Raw genomic sequence first — 24,000 nt, forward strand, 5'->3', positions numbered from 1 at the left:
AAGTGATTTTATTCATCAATGGGAGCAGTCCAGGAGTCAATGGGTAAATAACCTCTACTGTACACTCACTCAAAAACTATGCCTGAGTCTCCTTCAAAGAACCCAATGCCCGATGCTTTCAGTACGTTTTTGAAGTTCATGGCTGGGAAAGTATTAAAAGTAGACGGCTGTGCAAGCGAGCGCCAAAGGTGTGAGCCTCTTGGGGGGTCTGGAAGCATGCTCCCCCAGAAAATGTTAAATCTACAAGCTTAGAAATGCCATTTCCCACGTGTATTTCCCTCTTACATTTAAGGGAAGTATAGCAATTTTATTTTCGTGCTAGGGAACGGCGGAAAAAGCTTACACAGTAAAACTTTCAAATTGTGCGAAGTAGGCAGCGGGACGGAGCAATTTCAAGTACTCGGTGGTCTATCGCCAGTAGCCGCCTCTATTGAAACCTCTGCTTGCCCACAGTGTTCGTGAAGAGTAAATGGAGCACCTCAGGTCTACCTCTCTCAGTGAATTGTAAACCGTCAGATATGGTGATATGTCCAGTATATAAATTGAAACCTAATTTAAAATTCCACTTCTTATATATACTCAAGTCTCCCAATATTAGCTATAAATAGGGCATCAAAACAGGCTAAAGGCCATCATGGGACAATGAAAAGTCGCAAGTTCACAAATTTTATTTGCAAAATGTATTATTTGTAATAGCCCTTATTCACGACAGCCACCATGTTGGTTTTCAAATTGTCATGCAAATTAGCCTTGTGTAATGCTGTGGGGCAAACATTGGAAGAAAGGCAAATTGCGGAAAATCGGCTCGTCAAAATTTTGAATTAAGTACCTTTTATAATAATTTTATATCTTTTGATCGCCTCCGACATTTTGACTTTCTACTTCGTTATCTGCTCATTTTTCACTAAAACTAGACCCTCCGTGAGGGTACACTGGGTTGCCTGTGGTACGTGCAGCGTTCCAGGCACTTTTTTTCAAGTTGGGGGGTCATTAAGACCATTTATTATATGGCTTGTGTTTGTAGCCGATATAACGCGCGCTCTGATTGGCTAATTGTGACTGAATTGTAGGGCATTATTCTCCCGTAATGCCCACGGGCCGATTACGGGCTTGCAAAAACAAAGCAAAGGTACTTAAAAAAACATATAATAAACTACTTACTAACCGAGCTAGCTCAAGCCCTACTGGGGATTATTGGCCCTGTCACGACATCGGGCCAATATTCCCCAGTACGGCCCTCGCGCTCGGTTAGTAAGAAGTTATTAAGGGGTCACCCAGAAGTCATACCAGCAGAGGCCCTTTGGCTCACAGGTCCTCACACATTCGTACGACGAAACAGATCCTTTTCTGAGGTTAAAAACCTGGCTACCGGCCTATTTACTCCTTTTCCTACTTTCCCAACCGCGAAAAAATCACGGTAAATCAGCCATCGCCAAAAAATCTTTTTTTTCTCACAAAATATTTAAAGTTAGGGGAAAAAAATACATCATTTTAAAGCTAAGTAAATAAGCTTCCCAACAGCATATAACTTATTTACAGACAACTGAAACATATTATAAAAGCGAAAGTTGAACGAAAAAAATTAAGAAAAATAACAGTAAAATATACTTTTATGAATGTTACACTGTACTGGTGAAAACATACTATTAAAGTAGTTTTAAAAGTTATACAAAGTACTTATAAAAAGTTGAAGCGTACGAGCTTTCGGCTCCTTCTCGGAGGCTTGTTCACATATAAATGAAAAACAAGAATTGTGAACCGGTAAATTGTTAACGGTCACGTGATTTGGCAACACGTGACCGCAACAGATTGTCCCAGATGTGGGGGAGCAGGTATCTTCCAGTGTCAGATGCTTCCAGCATCATTCCATTTAGCCTAAAACTATCGACCACGGTGAAAGGGAGCAAGGCAGAGAAGATCATCAACACAACAGAAAAGGCCCTACTGAACGTCCGAATAAGCCAAATCCATCGAACATTGACATCACTTGCGACACAGAAAATTCGCGCGAAGGAAAACATCGCAGAAATCTTGCATAACAACGAGTCGCTCAAATCCCAGGTGTACGCCTTCACTGAACAAGCTCAACAAAAGGAACACGAATTTTGCAAGTTTAGACAGATAAAGAAATTCCACACGTTACAACAGAAAACAACAAACCATCGAAGGGACAAAAGAACACAAACTCCTATTGTTCAAGATCATTGCTGTTCAAAGTGGGTGAAGAATTTTTCCAACCGAGATTTAAATGCCACTGAAACGCGTTTGCTTTGAAAGGGACTCAATTTTGCGGTCGCCTCTAAAAAAATACCAGTCGTTGAAATCGTCACGGCCGTTGAATCAGCTTGCCTCAAATTGAATAAAAGTGATGCTGACGACCTGCGTTCCAGTGTAAACAATATCAACGCAGTCCGAAAACATAATCCAATCTATCAAAGGAAGAACAACGAGCCTTACAAGAACTCCGCAAAGACAGAAATATCAAGATATTACCAGCAGACAAGGGCCGCTTCACATTCTTACTGAATACAGATGATTATAAGAACAAGTGCAAAGCCATGCTGAATGACGAACAAACGTACATGAGACTCAAGCGGACCCAACACCAACATACAAGAAAGAACTGGTTTCTGCCCTTCAAGAACTGAAAGAAAAAGGCGCTACTGATACCAAGCTGTACCGAAAATTATACCCAACAACAGATGCCCCGCCGAGATTTTATGGACTACCCAAGATTCACAAGGAAGGTGTCCCACTACGCCCAATTGTGAGCACTGTCAACACCATCACATACCAGTGTGCAAAACACCTTGCAGATCTAATCACACCCGTGGTGGGTCAGTCTGGCAGTTATGTGAGAAATTTTCAGCATTTTGCTGAAAAGATGAGGGAAAGTCATGTGGATGACACAGAACAGCTTCGATCCTATGACGTCAAGTCCCTGTTCACCAGTGTACCGGTTGATACGGCAACTGAATTAGTGCAGAGCAAACTACGACAGGATCCCACCCTGACATACCGCACAAATATGAATCCATCTGACATCGCAAAGCTCCTCACCATCTGTCTCAACTGCACTTATTTTGTGTTTGATGGTCAGTTCTACCGCCAGATTCACGGAGCACCGATGGGGTCACCAGTCTCACCACTGGTCTGCAATTTATACATGGAAGCCTTTGAGGAATCAGCTATTTTGACCGCACCCATCCCACCTGGGTGGTGGCTCAGATATGTGGATGACACTAACTGCAAGATAACTTCAAGTTATTCCGATGAATTTACACAGCACCTGAACAGCGTCGATCCTAACATACAGCTCACGACGGAAACAGAGTCTAATGGAGAATTAGCGTTTCTCGACACGTGTACTGTACGGCAGGATGATGGCTCACTAAGAATCAAAGTGGGACTACCCTGGACATAAGGTTGAAGTAGAGGTGTTAGACCATGAAGATCGTTGGATAGAGCGGGGCATCAAAGAGGCCATCTATATCCGGGTTCATAGTCTTCATAGGCCGGACTTGAACCGTGACACTGGAAGATACCTGCTCCCCCACATCTGGGACAATCTGTTGCGGTCATGTGTTGCTAAATCACGTGACCCTTTTTACAATTCTTGTTTTTCATTTATATGTGAACAAGCCTCCGAGAAGGAGCCGAAATTAGCTCGTACGCTTCAACTTTCTATAAGTACTGTGTATAAGTTTTTAAATCTAGTTTAACAGTAAAATATGTTTTCCAGGCAAAATTTGGTCATTTTAGCGTTGATTACGAATTTTTGGATGCAAAACTAAAATTTTCTGCAATTTATCTGCTTTCTTGGACATCAATTCGACCGAAAACTGATGAGGCACGAATATTTTTAGATTTTTAGCAATAATAACATGGAGGGCAAAATTACTGAATACTGATTGGTCAATGAAGAGGGCATTTTTTCTTAATTTTGTTTGAGAAGAGAGCAAAATTACTCGCTCACTATTGGTCGAGCGCCAAAAATTCTCGCTCCTGATTGGCTGAACGTATCTCTTCCACATTTAGTTGGTTTCTTCTGTTTGAGCAAAACAACTTCGTCCTCATCGAAGTTTGTCTTTTCATTCGCGCTGCATTCGCCAAAAAGGCATAAAGATTAAGAATTGGCTTTAAAAGACGAATTGAAATTTGAATTTTCGAGTGACAAGAAGAAGGGCAAAAGGTTTTTTTCGTGAAAAGCTTAAAACTTGGATCGGCTTACATGGCGCCCGGCGTAGCGGGATTGTGTGGTTGAAAAACAAAATGATTCCTTTCGTCAAGAGCTTTCAGTCTACCACGACATCTTGCAGCTCAACAAAAAAGGTCACAGAACAATTTGCAATTGACGGGAGGAACGAGTAGCTCAAATTTGGTGGATTTGTTTGGGCAAACCGTTTGCTATGTTTAATGATTCGTATTTGCAAGTGTTAATAACCTCTTCATCAAATGTGAATAAAATAAATTGAAGATTAACATTTTGTTTATTAGTTGTTACTGTTGTTCAGGAATGAAACTCGTATTTTTCTCTCGAGTGGATGTAAATAAAAATCATCTATACTAGTTTTGGACACAAAGTGCAAGTTGACTTGCTTGTCTGTTTGTCAGTTGTTTTGCTTGCGATCGAACGAGTGTTTTAACTCCGCTTAGCTGACTGTTTTTCGAGGTGCCTCAACAGTGTTGAGAAAATTTTGCCCTCTATGTCATTAACAAGTAATCGCAATGGATCCTCGTAAAATTAAGGACTAATATCACTTGTGTTTTCAGAAGTTGCTGAAATTGACCTCGTCGCTGAGCTACTCGGGCAATTTCAGCAACTTCTGAAAACACGCGTGATATTAATCCTTAATTTTACTGGGCTCCATGCGATTACCTATACCAATCGGATTAGCGATCAATGCGTAATGTGATAATGCGATAAAAGTGTCAAATTTGCGACCCGTTGCTAACGGCAACGGAAGCGATCGCATTACGAATAATTAACCTCTGTTTGCCAAAAACCACCTAAATGGCCGATTTTTCGACGGAAAATTCATCCCAGAGGATAAAACTATTCACTGGACATGTAATAAAGATAAATATGCTCGAGCGAAAGCGAAAACAAGCGAATATTTTGAGGGAAACACAATTATGTGAGATCAAAGGAACATGTGGTGAAGACGCAATTGCATCGCTATGAAAATAATCTTAACTTTTCAGCGATTTTAACGCTTGAAATTCCATCCAATTCACCTGGTATAGTCTTTGAATTCACTATTATCGCTGCCCTACGAATCTTCAGAGTTCTACATAACAGCACACTTGGTAAAAGACGGCTCGACGGGCGACAGATTGTTGTCGAAGTCCATTACTCGTCGCTTTTAAGAGTCCACCGTATTCATTTCAGTATTCATTTGCCTTGCCTTCGCGTTACATGACTTTCGACGCCATTGCCGGTTAAGTTTAATCGTTCTACTGTGTCCACCAGAGAAATCTACGCATTTCCCACTACCCTCTCGATCCTAAGAAAATACGCGCAGAAGGCTCTATGCACAAAGACACCACTTAGCAGGGGAGTGACAGGCAAGACTTTTACCGACCCAGTAAAAATATCGAAGTAACTTGTGTAATCATTCCATTTTACTACTTAGGTGATAACCATTCAATGAACGTGAAACAAATCATCTGTGTAGCTAGGATGTTCGGCATAGCCTCTCGAACTTGTGTTGTTTGCCCCCTCAGAAGTGTGTAGCTAATTTGCATGATAATAGCAAATCCAACATGGCGGCGATCGTGAATAAGGTCTATTTTTACACGTGAGCCTGCAATACATGTGTCTAAAGAAACTGCTGAAAATGGCGCATGATCAAGGGAATGGTGCTGTGCGCGTGACTCATCAATGGGGGGGGGGGGGGCGTCCCAGGACATTTGAGGTGTGAATAGGTTAATCTTAGCGTCAAAGTGGCAATTGTTAACCCTTCAGATATTTTTAGTTGCAAAGGGAAGAAATTCAGTCGCAAATAACAAGTTGTATTGGTCACGATTTCGAGACCTGTAGGACCAACTCAAGTAAGAGGAATTGCCAGTCCGTTTTTCTTCCAAATATGCCCAAGTACCTAAATGTAATGATAAAAAAAGTATATAAAAATAGCAATACTGATTTATTCCTCCTGTTTTTATGTATCTTACCAGTTACTGCAACCCTTAGCTTCCGGCTAAATGTCTTGACACCAGTAACAGTATCTGTGACAAAACACTGGTAGGTTCCACTGTCCGATATGCTAAGGTTCTTGGCCTTCAAGGTACCATCTTGACTAAGCTGCCAATCATCATTAAACTCAAATATATACGGATTAATTATGCTATCGTTGTGCCTCCATTCCCATGACAACTTGTTTGATCCTGTGGCACGACATGGGAGATTAAGCTGCCAGTTGGTGTTATCCCGAAACTTCACCTCATCTGGAGCTACCAAGTCGTTTTGTAAAAATTCAGTAATCTGGGGTGGGGCAGGTTTTGATCCTTGACCTGAAAAAAAGGAATTCAATTTTGAACTCATCAAATTTGATCTGGTTTTGACAACAACTTGATTAATCTTTTAGCGGAGCTCCGCGCGTTTGCGGAGCACCATAGTTAAGAAAATATGGTAACCCATCAATGCAAAATATTTTGGTTTTATAGCAATGACGTCATCCACCGTTCGTACGTGCGTACGTACACTCGTCCATCCCTCCATGTATGCCAATGTGACCAGTATCACGTGACCATATCACGGGCTCAAGTTTAGAACCCATTGAAGAGGTAATACTCCAGTTGACACTCTAGCTAGTTTACACAAGAGAAAATGAGGGGACAGAGAAGGAAGCTCCCGGTCCAGCCCTTGGGATATGTCATGTCCACGAAGATTATTTTTAGACGAGCGGAAGTCTTCCGAGACGTCCGCATGCAGGGCAACCTCGGTCCGATGTTTGAAAGAAAATATATATTCATCAGCCTTCCACGTGCGCCATCATTTTCTCTTTTCACTAAGAACCTGAGAGCGAAGCAAGACTGCATGCGGACGTCTCAGAAGACAGACTTCCGCTAGAACAAAGACATCCGCTCGTCTAAAAATAAGTTTCGTGGACATAACATATCCCGGCCAAGGCCTTGAGCCTCCCTCTCTGTCCCCTCATTTTCTCTTGTTTACAGCATACACCTTTGATATTGGACATCAATGTTCTGGTCAATTGACATCTGTCAAAACAAGGTATCCGCTGACCAGTATAACGTGACCATATCGTGGGCTCATTTTTGACCTTATCGAGGTTAGCTGTGTTTTTGAAGTTGACCGCTGACCAGTGACTCACGCTCAAGCCAGGTCAGATACTCACACCTGAGCATAAACGAGGCTTAATTTTTCGCGCTCTTTCTGTGGCTCGACGCTGCTACACGGCCATGAAACGTCAACAATAGCTCTTGACAGTCGACGCTTTTCGTGTTCAGGTACGGTTTGGAAAATATTGTTTTCTTGCATTATTCGCTGGTTTCAATCCCAGTTTGACATAATATAGCTGTCGTCAGGACACACTGGTGGCTAAGTAGTTATTCACGTTTTTCAAGTCAAGCATTGGAGGGATATAAACTTAAAGCCGAGTGTTTATTTTTAACAGGACAGAAACGAAAGAAGAAAGAAAGAGAACGAGAACCACAGAACGGTACACCAGTAATAGCTGGTGGAAGAGGTTCCTCCACAAAATTATTATTTTCTTGGACACTGATTGCATGAACCATTTGTTATTTCTACGGATGAGTTATTTCAAGTGGATGCATATTTCTAAAAAGTAGTTTAGTCGTTTTTTCCTTTGTTCAGGAATGAAACTCGAATTTTTATTCTCAACTGGAATTAAATAACAATCATCTGTACTCTTTTTGGATAGAAATAATCGATCTATTTGCTGGTTTGTTTGGCTTTAAAATGCGAGCCAACTAGAGGTTTTTTAATCCATTTGCCTAACTGTTTTTCGATGTGCCTCGACAGTGACAAGGAAATTTTCCCCTTATGTTATAAATACGTAATCGCAATGACTTCTCGTAAACGTAAGGAGAAATATCACCTGTCCAGCTTTTGCTTTCAGGAGTTTCTGTAGAGCGCGTACTGGAAGTAATTTGTCGGAGATCTTGTTTGAAGTTTGTCCTTTCTTACCGATTCTGGCTCTAAGCCAAGCTGGCGTGTTTCAATGAAATACATCAAAATGTAAATGATCTCGTTTTCACAGATAAAGTGAAATAAAGTACATCAACAAAACTCCTTGTTTGACCTTGAACCGACAAAGACGATCTGTCACATCACGAGCAATAGTACGTCTGTGATTTCTAATTCTAGCGTGATTCTTATTCGCTGGCTTTTGACAGTCGGGCTTATCGATCTGAATGGCTTCTTTCCTTTTCCGTTCGTTTTCCGAGGATTTGCTTGTTTTCTTTTAAAACTCTTGCAATTCAAGAAAAATTAATTTCCTAACTGGTGAATTCGACAGTAAATTTCGCTGGAAAAACCGATATCGCACTCATCCCTTCGTGATTAATGCGACATCGGCTTTTCGGGTGAAATTAACCGTGGAATTCACTAGTTAGGCAGCCAAGAAAATGACATAATTAAGCGAGATCCGGGAAAACCAAAACGCGGACCATTCCAAGCCTTTTATTTTCATTAATCCGACAGCCATTAAGAATAACCAACCTGGGAGCTCCGTTTATAGATTAGTCTAGTTGTTTGAATTAAAAAAAAACAAAAACAGCAGTATACTTAGTCTAGTAACCTTTATGGAGGGGGATGAATAGTCCAACAGATCGGTGAATTTTGGAAATATTTTTGCCCAGATTTCAGATTCAGCACGAACTTTTTACAGATTTTCGGATCTTGCAATTCCAGGGGATTGCAATTTTATCCTTCTTTTTGGCCAAGATTATGGCGTTTTGCCTGCAATAAAGTTCGGATCGCGGATCTCGTTCGGATCCTTAACTTGAACTCTCAACTCTACGTGACAAATATTGAGTGGATTCGGATGTAAGGGCTTTTTTTTTAACGGATCGACGGATTTTATTATTTAACTCTTAACGGATCGGCAGATTTGCATACCCTCCTTATTCACCCCCCTTCTTTGTGGCATGATTATGGTGCCTCAGCAAGAGTCCCATTACAGAAAGGGGTTCCTCTTCACTAACCGAAATAATAATCTCCAGTAAAGTGGGTAATTGGGGGAAAAATAGTGTGTTTGTGGATGGTGAGTTGAGGGAAAATTATAACCAAAAATTAGTCCGTAAAATGAGGTTTAGAGAAATTCAGAAAGCAAACTCCCAATATCACAGTGGAGTTAGCAAAACAAAACAAACTTTGTGTGAAGACAAAAACTTTAATATCAGAAACAGCCAGATAGTACATGTATGAGACATTAGAAACCAAATCAAAGTAGGAGGGATAAACAAAATTATGATAAGAATAATAAATAAAACTTTGCACTAAAATCTTTGTTCTCAACAAAAATGGAAAAAAAATCCCAGGCACAATGAAACACAGGTTCCATGAGGCAAATCCAGACAACCTGAAGACAAGGAAAATCTGACTGCGACACAATTAGGGTTGTAAATGCCTGCGAATCTTCGCCCATATTCTACATAGTGAACGATGTGGAATGAAATACTTACGATAGAGCTAAGTTATATTCTGAAGAGACATTTTTGTTGTCATTCTTGAATCTTTTATATTCATTAAGGGGATAGCTATGACCAAATATCAATCTTCGGCCTTTCGATCTGGATTTCAAAACATAACGTTAACTTCTAACACTAAGTGACTGAAGTTTTAAAAGCCTTGATTTCAAAAAGACACCTGCTTTAGGTTTAACTGGAATTCAGTTCCTTAATTTCATGGTCTGCCATTACTAACTTTAACTGCATATGGAGATAGAGTAGTTTTCAATTGAGTGTCGAAAGTAATTAGCTAATTGCTTTGGTTTTGCATTACTCACTCAGTGATTGGTTCAAAGTTCTCGCGCCACTTTTTCAACCTATCAAAAGTGAAACCAAACACCAATCGTGGGTCGCGCGTGCACACTATCCCAGGCTTTGTATCGGTTACATGTAATTACTTCGAGTTTTGATTGGTTTACTGGATTTTCTCCGTCCTCTTTGATTGGCCAAAGTAATTACTTTGGTTTTGGTTTTACGACACTCATTTGAAAACCGCTCTAATACTCTTTCATCAACTATTTAAGATAATGGGGAAAAATGTGCAAAATTAGCCAGCGCAGATTCCTACCTTAAATTAACTTAAATAAAATCAACTGTAGGGAAAAACCGAAGTACCCGGGGAGAAAAAACGCTCGGAGCAGAGCAGAGAACCAAGAAACTCAACCCACATATGACGCAGAGTCTGGGAATCGAACCCTGGCCACATTGGTGGGAGGCGAGTGCTCTAATAACTGCACTTTCCCTTCTCCCGTGCTGAATTCTGCGCATCTATCCTTAAGAGTACATAGGCTTTCTAATCAAGTTGCAAGGGGCTGTACACTGAGTTTAGGATCGCATTTTTCTGGTTCATTTTATTGTTGATGTCGAGCAAAAAGAAAGCTGGAAAAAATTAGATCCGTAACTTATAGTGCGACCCAAGAAAACGAGATTACTAGAGACACTTTCCTTATGTAAGAACTGGCCGGCCAGATCCGCCAGTGTGCAACTGAGTTAGTACGGTGAATTGACCACCGTAATTATAAAGAAATTTGAAATCTGACGTTTCGAGTGACGCTCTTCATTCGAGAGAATTACAATATTACATCTCTAGATCTTAAGTGCTATCAAGCCAAAAGAAATTTTAAAAAAACGTGTACGTTTCGGTCAGCCATTGTTTGTTAGGTTAAATTAGGTCGGTCGCTGAGACATTCAGGATTTACTAAACATAACCTTTTTATTCAACATAGAGGCACACTCTCGCAGCTTGCATGGTCTCATCGGAATGAACTCAAGTGGCTTTCTAACGTAAAACGATTTCAAGCCAGTACTACGCAGCGGGCAGGCACAAAACACAAGTCACAGGTCTCCATTTTACCAACACAGAAACAAACCTGAATATTCATTAAAGTTACTTAAAAAAAATTAAGCCTAAAGGTTAGCTTTACTGAATGTTAAGGTTCTTTCTGTACTGGTAAAACAATGACCTGTGACTGGCAACCTGTGACCTGTGTTTTGGACCTGCCGCTACGCAGCAAACAAAAACTATCTCTTCTAGTAAACGTTCACAATATGATGTACAAATTACATTTAACTCACCTGACACTTCAACATAAGTCGATGAGACTATCATGCCATGTTCGTTTTCAGCCACACATTGATAAATGCCGGCCTCTTTCAATGTAAGATCACTGAAAAGTAGGTCAGTATTCACCTGTTGTACCCTTGAGCTGTGAAAGGTACAAAAGATGGGGTTACTCATACATGTATCAATTGGCAGAGATGAACACTTAAGTCCAGAAATCCAAGTTAATGGCCATCTGCCAATAAAGATTGCGCACTATTCACCACATTTTCAAACTCAAGGTCACTCATGAAGATATAGTGCAAGGAGAAACTAATTAATCTCAAATTGACTTTAACTAACCTTGCCACTAATTCAGATCCATCCCTGAACCATTTAATTAGTGGTTTAGGCTCTGCATACACGTCACAGCTCAAGTTGCCATTTGTTGATATGTTAAATGTTTGCAATCTAGGTGGTTCAACATTCCATCTTGGAGCAACTGGGAAAAAGCATGGTTGAAGGATAATGAAAAGAATAATGTAACATGTTGCTCTCGCAGGGAAAAATCAATTACTTGTGAAAAGTAAATCACGCTGAAATGCCTGCCTGGTTAGTTCCTAACCTGATTCCTCATTGAAAAAATGCAATTACAAAAAAACCTAGTCTCAGCTGAAAATTCAAGCACTGTGAAATGTTTTGGTTTTTCATTATGGCGAAGTAGAATAATGTTAAAGTTAAAACATTTATGTCACAATGTAAATGCCACTTGGTGTTGATTGCCACCTTTCGACTGAGTGTATGCTGCTAATAAGTCTTCCTCATGCGATGAGGTCCACTGACTCAGTCACAGCAAAGCAATGCGCTTGCTATAAGGTAACCATCAGTCAACCTCATTGCCTGAATTTTTTGTGATCAACACCGAAAGTCACAGACAAGAATGGAATAGAATAAAACTTTCTTATTTTCACACGATAATGTTTAAAGCTAAATAGCTTAAGGGGTCGCGCACAAATGAAATAAAATCAAATTGATACATATCATTGATCAAATCATTATACTGTTTTTTGCTGAGAGGGGAAAACTGGACTACCCGAAGAAAAACCTCTCGGTGCAGAGTAGAGAACCAATAATCTCAACCCACATATGACACCGGATCTGGGAATCGAACCCGGGGCCACATTGGTGGGAAGCGAGTGCCGGTAATTAAGCATCAACAATTTGCAGCTCTGCTTGAGTTACACTGTACAACTGTAACCAAGCTGGAAATTAAAGTCTTGCATGCCACACATTTTTCAGGTAACACTTGGAGTGATTTATAATGCGGCATATGAGCTGGTAGCCGAGACTTAAAGGGGCTAGGTCACGCTATTTTAGGTAATTTTGTTTCATTTTGTTAATTATGAGCTCTAAACGTCAAATTGGCAGAGCAAGAGTCTTTCATTTGCAAAATCACGGCCACATAACAACTGAGAATGATTTTCCAGCTTTGTAAATGACATTTTGATAAAGATTGATATAAATTTGAAAAAAGGTGGGCCGACGTTTTTCAAATTTATCCAAATGCGATCCACTTCAATCCCCTCCAGTTTGTCAATCCACGTCCCTTCTTGTCTTTCCTGTGTTTTGTTAGAGTTCTTCTATAGTTTTGAGCCGTTATTTTGATATGTAAGTTAATTCTATGACAATTTGATCAGTGCTGAAATTGCCTAAACTTGCGTGACCTAGCCCCTTTAAGGAAGCCAGTCAAACCACCAAAAAATACAATATCCCCAGTTCAATTTTTTTCTTGCGTTCGATCGAAGGAGAACGCGTCCTAATTTTGTTCAGATTGGGTGATTGTGTAGTCTTGCCAAAAGGAATCGAGATTTTTCTCTGCAAGGAACACCAAAATAGCTGCCCGAAGATTGTTTTGTCATTTTCTGGGGCACCTTTGTGTGGGTTCTTGCACGCGTATTGATCAGTCTCTTTTTGTCACATGCTTAGCTTTTTTAGCTTGGAACCCTACGGAAACACAGGCTAAACGACTGTTGAATGCACTTATCTGAAATAATCCGAGATTACTACTAGTTAATAAAAGTATATAATAATTCCTAAATATTTATCTCAGACGTCATTAACAACAATAGCAACCTACATACACTATTGTTCCTCGCTGTGAGAATTGGAAAATCCGTCGCAGTACAAAAGGCAGACTGAGAACTGAAACAGTTTCATCTTGGTTATCCTCACGTTCAAAGGTCATCTTCATGGATCTTTACACTCTTGAAGGAATGTTCTCGGTCTCTAGAAATCATTAGTTTTACAAGGAAGTGACACGGATTTAAGCCCTTCTTAAACTGTCTTCAAACGTGCCTCAAATTTTGATCGGTTTTAATGCATACTCATGGCAATGTAAAATTACAAGCAGTGACTAATGACGCTGTTATGACGGACGGCTCAGTGTGTCTCATGTTCCTATTGCGTTATCCATGCTAATTATGAGTGGCGCAATTGATCCATCTCAGCTAACATGCAGTAACACAGAATTTCTCAGCTGACAACTTAATATTCTCCCCACTGGCCAAAGCTTCACTATAACGTATTCACGACTGACCAGCTGTTTACTTTTCTCGTGCATAGCTTTAACTCGACTTTACAGGTCAAATTAAAATCGCTTTGTTCAACCCTGTACATTAAGAATACATCAAGATCATAAGCAACGATCTGGACTTTGTCAGCAAAGGGAAATATATATCGATCAGCTGCAAGGGCTATCACGTGTGTAGTCCCTCACGTGTTATCAATCACTCATCATTTCTTGATATCGTATTCTTGTGAGTATTCATTTTTACCACCGTTATTCTGTGCCACTTCCTTGTAAACTAATTATTTCCAGAGAAAAAGACCCAGGAGGGTGACTTCGGAGAAGCAATCACGTGACAATAGGTAACAACAAAACTTAATACGATCAATTGAACTCTTTAGTCCTCATTCTGCATTTTGTACCCGATCTGCAGTCCGCATTTTTATACTGACCGATTGAAAAAAAATAATAAAGATCATCATCATCGGCATCATCATTATCATCACCTCTACTTGACCAAGGGGGTATTTACATGAGACCGGGACGAACTCAGACCGGCATGAGTTCGTATCGGCCGCCCTACATTTCTTTCTATACCGCTTACCAGTGGCTCAGTTGGTTTAGCACTAGGTTGCCATGCAGGAGGTAGCGAGTTTGACTCCGGCCGGACCAACGCTCAGGCTCTTAAAACAACTGAGGAGAAAGTGCTGCCTTTGTAATTACATCCGCAAATGGTTAGACTTTCAAGTCTTCTCGGATAACGACTATAAGCCATAGGTCCCGTCAAATATCCTCCATGTTTATAAATTCCGTGTGGGACGTTAAAGAAACTACACACTGTTTGAGAGGAGTAGGGAATGAATTTCCTGGTGTTGTGGCTCTCCTTTGTGAGTATACGGGTGAGTGGATATAGCAGATCCACATCAGCTGAATAGCTGCCAAAACGTTAACCTGCTCAAACAAATAAATAATAGCAACAACAACAACAACATGAGACCGGTCTGACTTCGTGTCCATTGCTGGACCGAGACGAGAAATTCTCGTACCGGTCTGAGTTTGTACCGGTCTCATGTAAATGACAGCAAACCTTAGACCGGGTCCAGAAATTTCAAGCCTGCATGCTTTTTGGTCAGCCATATCATTTCATCCCAAAACCAGGCACCAAGCATTTCGTCCCGGTTTCATGTTTTCATACCGGTACAAATTGATACCTGTTTGAGCTCATCCCTGTCTCATGTAAATACCCCCTAATACTGTAAATATAATAACTACTTTAAATTTTGTACCTCCTGGTCCTAGTGTACATTTTCATTAAACTTTTTAATTTGCTTGTAAACACATTGAAATTTTTAGGGCAAAATGCAAAAATCAATCAATCAATCAATGATTGTGTGATATTAAATATGCTCATTTACAGACTGAGCTTACCTTCCACTTCAAGCTTTATGTTAACTTCTGCTGAACCATTTATGGTTTGATTGTTTCTGGCTTGGCAGGTATAAATACCTTCGTGCATGTTCTTATCCACCTTTGTGATGTTTAGGAGCCGTCCTCGAAGTGCGTCTGGAATTTGAAAGACCTCTATCCCATTTTGAAGAACCTTTCCACTTTTTTTCCAGGTTATTGTTGGGAATGGTCTGTGAAGGAAAGGATTTTGCATGAAACTGTCTTAACGGTACATTATTAATGGGGGTCAGCCAGGGTGCATGGGGTAGTCAAGGTGGCTTAGCAGTTATCAACGGTGTCAGGTCCCACCTCTGCGACCTGGGTTCATTCCTTTGCCCCGAGGTCGTATGTGGGCTGAGTTTCAGTCGATGTCAATCTGACACCTAGAATTTTCATCTGGTTCCTCTGGTTTTCCTCCCTCATCAAAATCAGTCTCTTATAACTGGCTGTGGGCAGATACCCTTTAGGCATAACCCCTAGTATCCTTCGCTTTCATTGTAGTGAGTGAATAAAGTTGGTATTATTATTCGTATTATTATTTAATAATAATAATAATAATTATTATTATTATTATTATGAATGTTTGAACAAACAAAATTAAGGATAAAAACACCATGTATGCACTTACGTCAAGTTGCCAAAAGCTTCTGCCCCGTTTAAGTGCCAGACCATAATGAAAAGTATTCAAAAGTAATGGTCCTGCCTACATGTAAAGGCACACTTACCTTGCAGTAGCTAGGCAATACAACACCTTACTTCTTCCCTCAACAGCTACTTCAACAGATTTTGATGTCGCAGGAGTAAAAGATGGAATGCTAAATTCGGCAGGATCTGTTGCACCTTTGAAAAAAATAATAAACATTAATAAACCAAACATAGCAGCTCTTATCAGGAATTATGCTGAGCAAATATAACTACATGGTGTAAGTACTATATAGGTAACTACTATTTTAACTTTTTAATATTTATACGCTATTACTTGTAACTAAACTTGTGTTCCCAACAGACTGCTCCAAACTTGATCTGACAAATAAAAGGACCAACCCTCAGTTGATAGTGACTAAATTTCAGTGCCTCAAACACTTCTGCTGATGCTATGTACAGTACAGTTTCTTTATAAACCGTTCTCATTGTAATGCAAACAAAAAAAGGCTTCAGTGAATTATTTTTTCCTTGCGGCTGCAGAAATATCCAAGAAGATGAATGGAAGAAAAGTATACTGTAAATTAAAGTAGTCGTTCAAGAAAGTTTACAGACAAATTATTTAAGTGTCAACTGTATTTAAGTGCTGAGTTACTAATTGCGGACAGTCTGTAAAGAATCCAAATCAAATAAAATCAAATCAGCTCATATGAAATCACAAGTTGGTTTCTTAGAAGTACCCGGAGAAAAACCTCTCGGAGCAGAGAAGAGAACCAACAAACGCATGCCACATGTGACACAAGAGCTGGGAATCGAACCAGGGCCACATTGGTGGGAGGCGCTGCGCCTTCCTTTCTCACATGCTAAATTTTGTGCACGTGTCTTTAAGAGTACATCTATTAGGCTTTCTAAACAAATTGCAAGGGGCTGCACACTAATTATGTTAAGGGTTGCATTTTCCCAGTTCACTTTATCGTTAATGTCAAGCACAAAGGACACTAGTCTGGAAAAAATGAGATCTGTATCTTATCGTGTGACCTGAGAAAACGAAGTTAGTCCCTCCTCCCTCATCATTATTACAAGTACTGTAAAGGCAAGGTAACTGTGCACCAACTGTGGTTAAGCACAGGACCACTATGTGAGGGGTCACAGGTTAGCCACATCAACTCTCACTAACTGAGAAGAAAGACGACGTATCGCAAATGGTAAGACTTACAACACTTCAGTGTTGTTAAATTTCATTGGACATTAAACCATTGATCCCTGAGAGTGACATATTAATAGATTTTACTCTGTCTAACGCCAGACTTTTTTAATCGTCAATGGGAAGGGGAGGGGGGGGGGGGGGAGGCATCGTAGGGTGTTTGAGGTGTGATTGGGTTAATCATCGTAACATTCGGCTTTTAAAATGTTTAAAAGGCCTCGCTGTCATGTTCATTTGCTCCACCCACCTCTCAATAATTATAAATGTTCCTTTAGGATTATTTGACACTCCCTAGAAGTAGAAGAAGAAGAAGAAACGCACCTTGTTGTGTTGTTAACGTCAAGGGACCGGAACTGTAAAAGGTGTTTGCACCAGAGATTTTACACTGGATTCCTCCCAAATCCCTAATGTGTGTAATATCTTGTGGCGTAACGTACATGATGTGCAAGTTACCATTTGATGGGTCAATTGCAATTCTCTCGCTTCTTGCAAATGGATGGGAATTGCAAGGGATGTTTAATTCCTTTTTCGACGTCCAAGTGAAACTAACGCCATAACTGGGGCCATGGGGTGGACAGCTAAAATTAAATGGCCTACCAAGCTGAACTTGACGGGTAATTGGTGCTTCATTATTAAACTGTCCAACAGCTGCCGAGAAAGTCAGTAAGAAAAATATGTAAGTGATTTTACTTATCCCTTGCAAGTTTCTATTAATTTTTGTGACTAAAGAGAAACATCTCAAACCACTCATGCAGTCAAACAAAGTGAAACCTGATAAATCAACAAATAATCAAAGAAAACACTAATGGGGCTATGTCATGCAAAATGATGTAATTTTACGACACCCAAAAATTGAAATAAAACATTGCAATTTTATTTTTATTTTTTATTAACTTTGCCAGTCAAGCTGGCAGAGCGCCACAACGGCTTGTGCCAATTACTGTGGCCCCTTTTTTACCCTCCCAACCATGATACACAACAGAAGATAGACCACAACACCGGGAACTACATGCCCTACTCTTAGCGACAAGTGTGTTGGTTCTTTTACGTCCCACAGGATTATTAACATTGAAGGGTTGTGAGACGGGACCTCCGGCTTATCGTCCTTATCGAGAAGACTTGAAAGTCTAACCATTTGCAGATGTAGTTACAAAGGCAGCACTTTCTCCTCAGTTATTCAAAGACCCTGAATGTTGATCCGGCCGGAGTTGAACTCGCGACCTCCCGCGTGACAGTCCGGTGCTCAACCAACTAAGCCACCGTAAACATCCGCAGATAAGCCGCACCCTGAATTTAGCAGCTCAAATTTTTGAACAAAAAATTGAAAGAAATCAAAGGAAATCCTGGCAAAGTCTTAGAAGTCTTCCTCATCCACTGTTCATGGAACGTAAACTCACTATCAACGATGAAATGCAAAATACTTCAAAGTCTTACCCATAATGTTAGCGCTTTATAACGAACATTGTTTCTACCAACTTTGACATCTGATTGATCTTTTTCTGGTATTTGTTGACAGGAATTTCTTCATTCAACACACTTTTTCCAGATTTTGGCATTACAATGAGAACGTGGGCGGAACGTTCGTAGCTTTACAGTAACCAGGCATTAGAATAATGTTCCCGCAGATAAACAACACCCCCGATTTCTAGCGACGATTTTTGGAAAAAAAGGTGCTGCCTATGTGCAGGTGTTTACGGTAACCCATTGGCTCCTCGGAGGGAGACTTTATTTAATACATTTTACTCTGTCTAGCGCCAGATGATTTTACTTGTCAATGGAAGCAGTTCAGGAGTCAATGGGTTAACAACCTCTACTGTACATTCACTCAAAAACTATGCCTGAGTCTCCTTTAAAGAACATATGCACACACTGTTTGTGAAGAGGAAGATGCCCAATAATGTTAACGTTGGTGGTCTGCCTCTCTCCGCGAATTGTAAACCGCCAGTGTATACAATGTAAATCCATCGCCATGTCATCGAAAGCTAATTTAAGGTGACTCCTTAGTAATAGAAGTTGCCGTAAGATTTTCTTTAAACGTTTCTCAATTGTTCCCTACATTATGGTGACTCGAAATGTGCAATTAAAAGAATAGGTCACAAAGCTCGTTTGGGAGATAGAACGTGCTCAAGTTACTCATTTAATCATTGCGACTTCCTTTGTCAAGGACAAGTTTGTTCCATGCGTTCATGCTACGTTTGGCACGAACAGGAAGCACATGCAGCTTTGACGTAATTCTTGAAATAAAAAAAACAGATGTATGGTGTTGTTCAAAAGAAATAATTAATTTTAATGTTTGTTTTATGGCACAGGCACACATCATGAAAATGCACTGATTACAAAATTAATATTCCTCGGGCGCGTGGTATCGAGGAGACAATTTTGTGTCCACGAGTGATGGCGACGAATACCTCTTTCCCTGTAACTTTTTTTTTTTTTTTTTTCTGGCGTAATTTTTTTTTAAGTTTCAAAGCACAAAGAGAGGGAGTAAGAGAATAAAATTATCCAAAAAAATTATGCCGAGAAAGCAGAAAGCAAACCGAGCTCAACCCCTCGACAACACATCTCCCCGATAGCGCGGTTTCACTTTCACTCTCGGACTGAAATGAAACTTAAGCATCAGCAATTAGGTTATCACTCGACTTTTTTTGCGCGAGTCTAAAAGTTTTCCATCTTGCCCTTTGCTGTGCTCTAAAACGACGATTCTTTTTGCCAGCGAGCTTTCCCGCATGAAAGGTCGCCATTTTGAAATACCGTTGGCCACATGGGTGCGAGTCTATATCGTTAAATTTAAACATTGTTTGGTTTAGAAATCTCCCTTGAGTCTTGGGAGACAAAGAAAACAGAAATCAGCCGTGAAATTTGACCGCATAAAGCCTCATAGATTCCTGAATACGAACGTGGCCTACGCTGTTATGCGCAGAACAGGATGCGCAGTGCAATACTAGGGAATCACCTTAATAGACCTTATTCATAAATGGCGGTACATTTATAATTCTTTTGTCCATGTGCAAATTAGCCTACCAAGCCTCATTTTAAAGCAAGAATTCTTTTCAATTCACTGTATGGTATGGAGGATTGGTAGGCTAATTTGCACTTCGACAAAAGAATTATAAATTGACCGCCAATTATGAATAAGGTCTATATTCCACTTCTTAAATAGTTTACTTAATATGACGTCTCCCTTACATGAACTAGCTACATGTAAGAGGGCATCAAATCCTAAAGGCCATCTTGGGACAACTGGGCTCAAAATTTAACAAAAAATCCAGTTGTAATACATGTATCTGTACTTGTGAACCTGCCATACATGATGTGTAAAGAAAATGCTAAAAGTGGCGAATGATCAAGGGAATGGTGTTGTGCGCGTGACATCACAGCTTAAAATTACATTAACAATAATTATTTTGCCCCATATTTTTAGACTGAAAAACTATTTTTTTCAATTATTTATTACTTAATTTTTTTTCCAAAATTAGCATCGAAGTGGCAACTGCTAACCCTACAGATATTTTAGTCACAAGGGAAAAGATTCAGTCGCAAATAATATTATTATGCGATTGTCAGGTCACAATCTTGAGCCCTGTAGGACCAACTGAAGTAAGAAGAACTGCCAGTCCGTTTTTTTTTTCCAAATATTCCCAAGTACCTACATGTAATGATAAAAAATATATATATAACAATACTGATTTATTCCTCCTATTTTTGTGTATCTTACCAGTTACTGCAACGCTTAGCTTCCTGCTAAATGTCTTGACACCAGTAACAGTATCTGTGACAAAACACTGGTAGGTTCCATTGTCTGATATGTCAAGGCCCTTGGCCAACAAGGTACCATCTTGAAGAAGCTGCCAGTTATCATCACTCTTCAATTTATTTGGATCAATTGGGACATCGTTGTGCCTCCATTCCCATGACAACTTGTTTGATCCATTGGCACGACATGGGAGATTAAGCTGCCAGTTGGTGTTATCCCGAAACTTCACTTCATCTGGAGCTACCAAGTCGTTTTGTAAAAACTCAGTAATCTGAGGTGGAGCAGCTTTTGTTCCTTGACATGAAAAATTGAAATCATCAAATTTGAGGTTTTGACAACAACTTGATTAAAATCTTTTGGTCTCTATCTCTTCGCCCATATTGTACATACTTGAACAATATGGAATGGGTGCGAAATACTTTCGGTAGAGCGAAGTTATATTCCGACGAGACGTTTATGCTGTCGTCGTTTCTTGAACCTCCTATTCATTAAGGGGATAACTATGACCAAAAATCAATCTTCTGCCTTTGCTCTGGATTTCAAAACTACGTTAACTTAACACTAATTGACTGAAACATTCAATCAATCAATCACTTTATTTAGTAATGCAGGTTACAGAATGGCAGCCAAAAGGCTGATGTGGACCTACAACGAACTAATAAAATGTGAATCTAAAATAATTCATAAAATCATCCTACAGTACTTAAATATTCAATACAAATCATTAAAATAAAATAAGATTCATAGGTAAATAAGTTACGAATTAATCTAAAATTTACATGCAATATAATAAAACTTAAAAATATACAAAATCTCGGTCTTTCATAGCAATCATAGGCGCTTCGAATGAGAAGCTATTTATGTTCTGTGAGAGCCTACGTAAAATGTTTTTAAAACTGTCTTTTTGAATGTTTACATTAAAATTTGTCAGCCTAGCAATAAAATTCCAGATTACAGGTCCTCTATATTGTGCTGATTCCTTTCCCACTTTGTAGTTCACTCTAGGGATTTCAACCTGTAACCCTCCTGTACGTGATGGTCTGTTACCTAACCTCAAATTAAAAGGGGCATATAAGATTTTATCATTAATTTTAAGACATCATGCATTAGAAGAAGTCTTCTTTTATATAATATTATATTAAGAAATTGGCAACCAATTTAGCTTCTCAAGACTTTTATCCTGGTGGATAACTCGTGCAGCTCTTGCATGAATAGGGTTTAAGGATTCCATAATAGAGTAATTGCAGTTTCCCCACACCACAATACCGTACGATACCGCTGGTACAATAGATTTGAAGTAAATTTCCTCCAGCACTTTTAGAGGAAGCTTCTTCATTCTTTTTAATGCACCCACTTTCTGTGCAAAAGATTTTTTTACATGGTCTACATGCATTGCCCATGTAAGCCTATTGTCAATGATTAATCCCAAACAAGTAGTGTGATTCACAACATTAATAAAATTATTTCCAAAGTAGATTGGAGGAACAGGACCAATGAAGCCCGTTTTACTAAGGATCATAACTTCAGACTTTACAGGATGAATACAAAGTTTATTCATTGTACTCCAAAGCAGAAGTTGCTCGAGAATGTTATTTAATTGTGAGCAAACCTGATCAAAGTTCTTCCCCACACAATATAATGTTGTATCGTCTGCATACATAAACACATCTCCAGATGTAATAGCATTAGGGAGGTCATTGACGTAGATAGTATAAAGCCTTGGACCCAGGAGGGATCCTTGGGGAATACCGTGTTTTACTTCATCCAGATTAGAAGGGTGGCCATTTACCACAGTGTATTGAAATCTGTCTTTTAAATAATCCATCAGCCACTCGTGGAGATTCCCACTTAATCCAATAGCTTGGAGTTTTAATGACAAGATGTTGTGTGAGATGCTATCAAAAGCTTTCTTAAAGTCAACAAATATTGCACCCACAATCATACCTTTATCCATATTCATCTTCCAGGTATCTGTCATTTTTAGTAACATGCCTTCTGATGATACAGTAGACCTTTTTACTGTGAAGGGCTTTTTAGAGAGGAGTTACTTAGGTGCTCATCAATTATGTTACAGACCTGATGTTCAAGTAATTTACTTGGAATACACAGCAAAGATATAGGTCTGTCGTTGGCAATGTCAGTTCTCACTCCCTTTTTAAAGATAGGGGTAACCTTTGCTCTTTTCCATGAAATGGGAACAGTTCTTGTGACAAAGCTGCGCTTGAAGATATTTTCCAAGCCATTAATGATTGCAGGGCCGGCTAGAGAAATAATTGTACTTGATATACCATCAGGGCCTGCTGCTTTGTTAATTTTGATATTCTTAAGACTTTTGAGGATATTTTCAGAATCCAGAACCAAAGAGTTGCAGGAAGGTACCGAGACTCTATAAATATGTTGTATATCGGTTTGGTTTGGGATGTTAGGGAAGTTTTCTGAGACATCTCTGCCAATAATTACAAAATATTGGTTAAATAAGTCAGCCTTCATGTCATCATCCAAAACCTCCAAGCTGTTTTCATCCTTGACTGGTCCAATTCTGGAGGACTTCTGGCTACCAGATATGCTATGTACAGTTTTCCAGAACATACGTGAGTTATTGGCTTTATCGAACTTTTCCTTCCAATATTGAGTCTGCAGATCTTAATAAAGCAGTGACTTGATTTCGAGCGAATTTATATTCCTCCCAGTATTGCTTGGTATTTGGCGTACCATCACAAAGATTTAAGAGTTTATACCGCTTGTTCATGGCTTTGCGTATTTCACTGTTCATCCATGGGAGTGAATGCCGTCTAATTTTAACTAGACGTTTTGTAACATGGCTATAAACAACCTCTTTAAACATTGTTTCCCAGGCCCATGTTACGTCGTCTATTTCATCAAAAATAGAACAAATCCACCATGGTGCGGTTTCAAGGTCGTTCTGAAGAGATTTTGGATCTTCCTTAACTCCTTTGAAGTTCTTGACTTGTTTTATTACTGGAGGGGAATTGCGTGACTTTGCCAACTTAAATAAAATGTAAATAAATTTGTGGTCAGCGATGCAGAAAACGATAACACCAGCACGATTAACCTTTGGCATGTTGTTTGTGCAAATTAGATCTATGATTGTACTGGAATGTTCTGTTACTCTG

General features: G+C 39.6%; 1 protein-coding gene across 1 annotated transcript in view; it reads right to left on the reverse strand.

The window, feature by feature from the left end:
• LOC138057607 (fibronectin type III domain-containing protein-like) overlaps positions 1-22,844 on the reverse strand; it is a 46,320-nt gene extending 23,476 nt beyond the window's left edge. The window contains exons 1-6 of the mRNA XM_068903569.1: positions 22,133-22,844; positions 20,828-21,160; positions 17,434-17,760; positions 15,992-16,106; positions 15,249-15,457; positions 11,618-11,756 (exon numbers count right to left, since the gene is read on the reverse strand). Coding sequence (XP_068759670.1) covers positions 11,618-11,756; positions 15,249-15,457; positions 15,992-16,106; positions 17,434-17,760; positions 20,828-21,160; positions 22,133-22,844 — 1,835 coding nt within the window. The remainder of the gene's footprint in view (positions 1-11,617; positions 11,757-15,248; positions 15,458-15,991; positions 16,107-17,433; positions 17,761-20,827; positions 21,161-22,132) is intronic.
• Positions 22,845-24,000: the final 1,156 nt, after the last annotated feature.

Source organism: Montipora capricornis, chromosome 7 (assembly GCF_036669925.1).
Source record: "Montipora capricornis isolate CH-2021 chromosome 7, ASM3666992v2, whole genome shotgun sequence".
NCBI lineage: Eukaryota > Metazoa > Cnidaria > Anthozoa > Scleractinia > Acroporidae > Montipora > Montipora capricornis.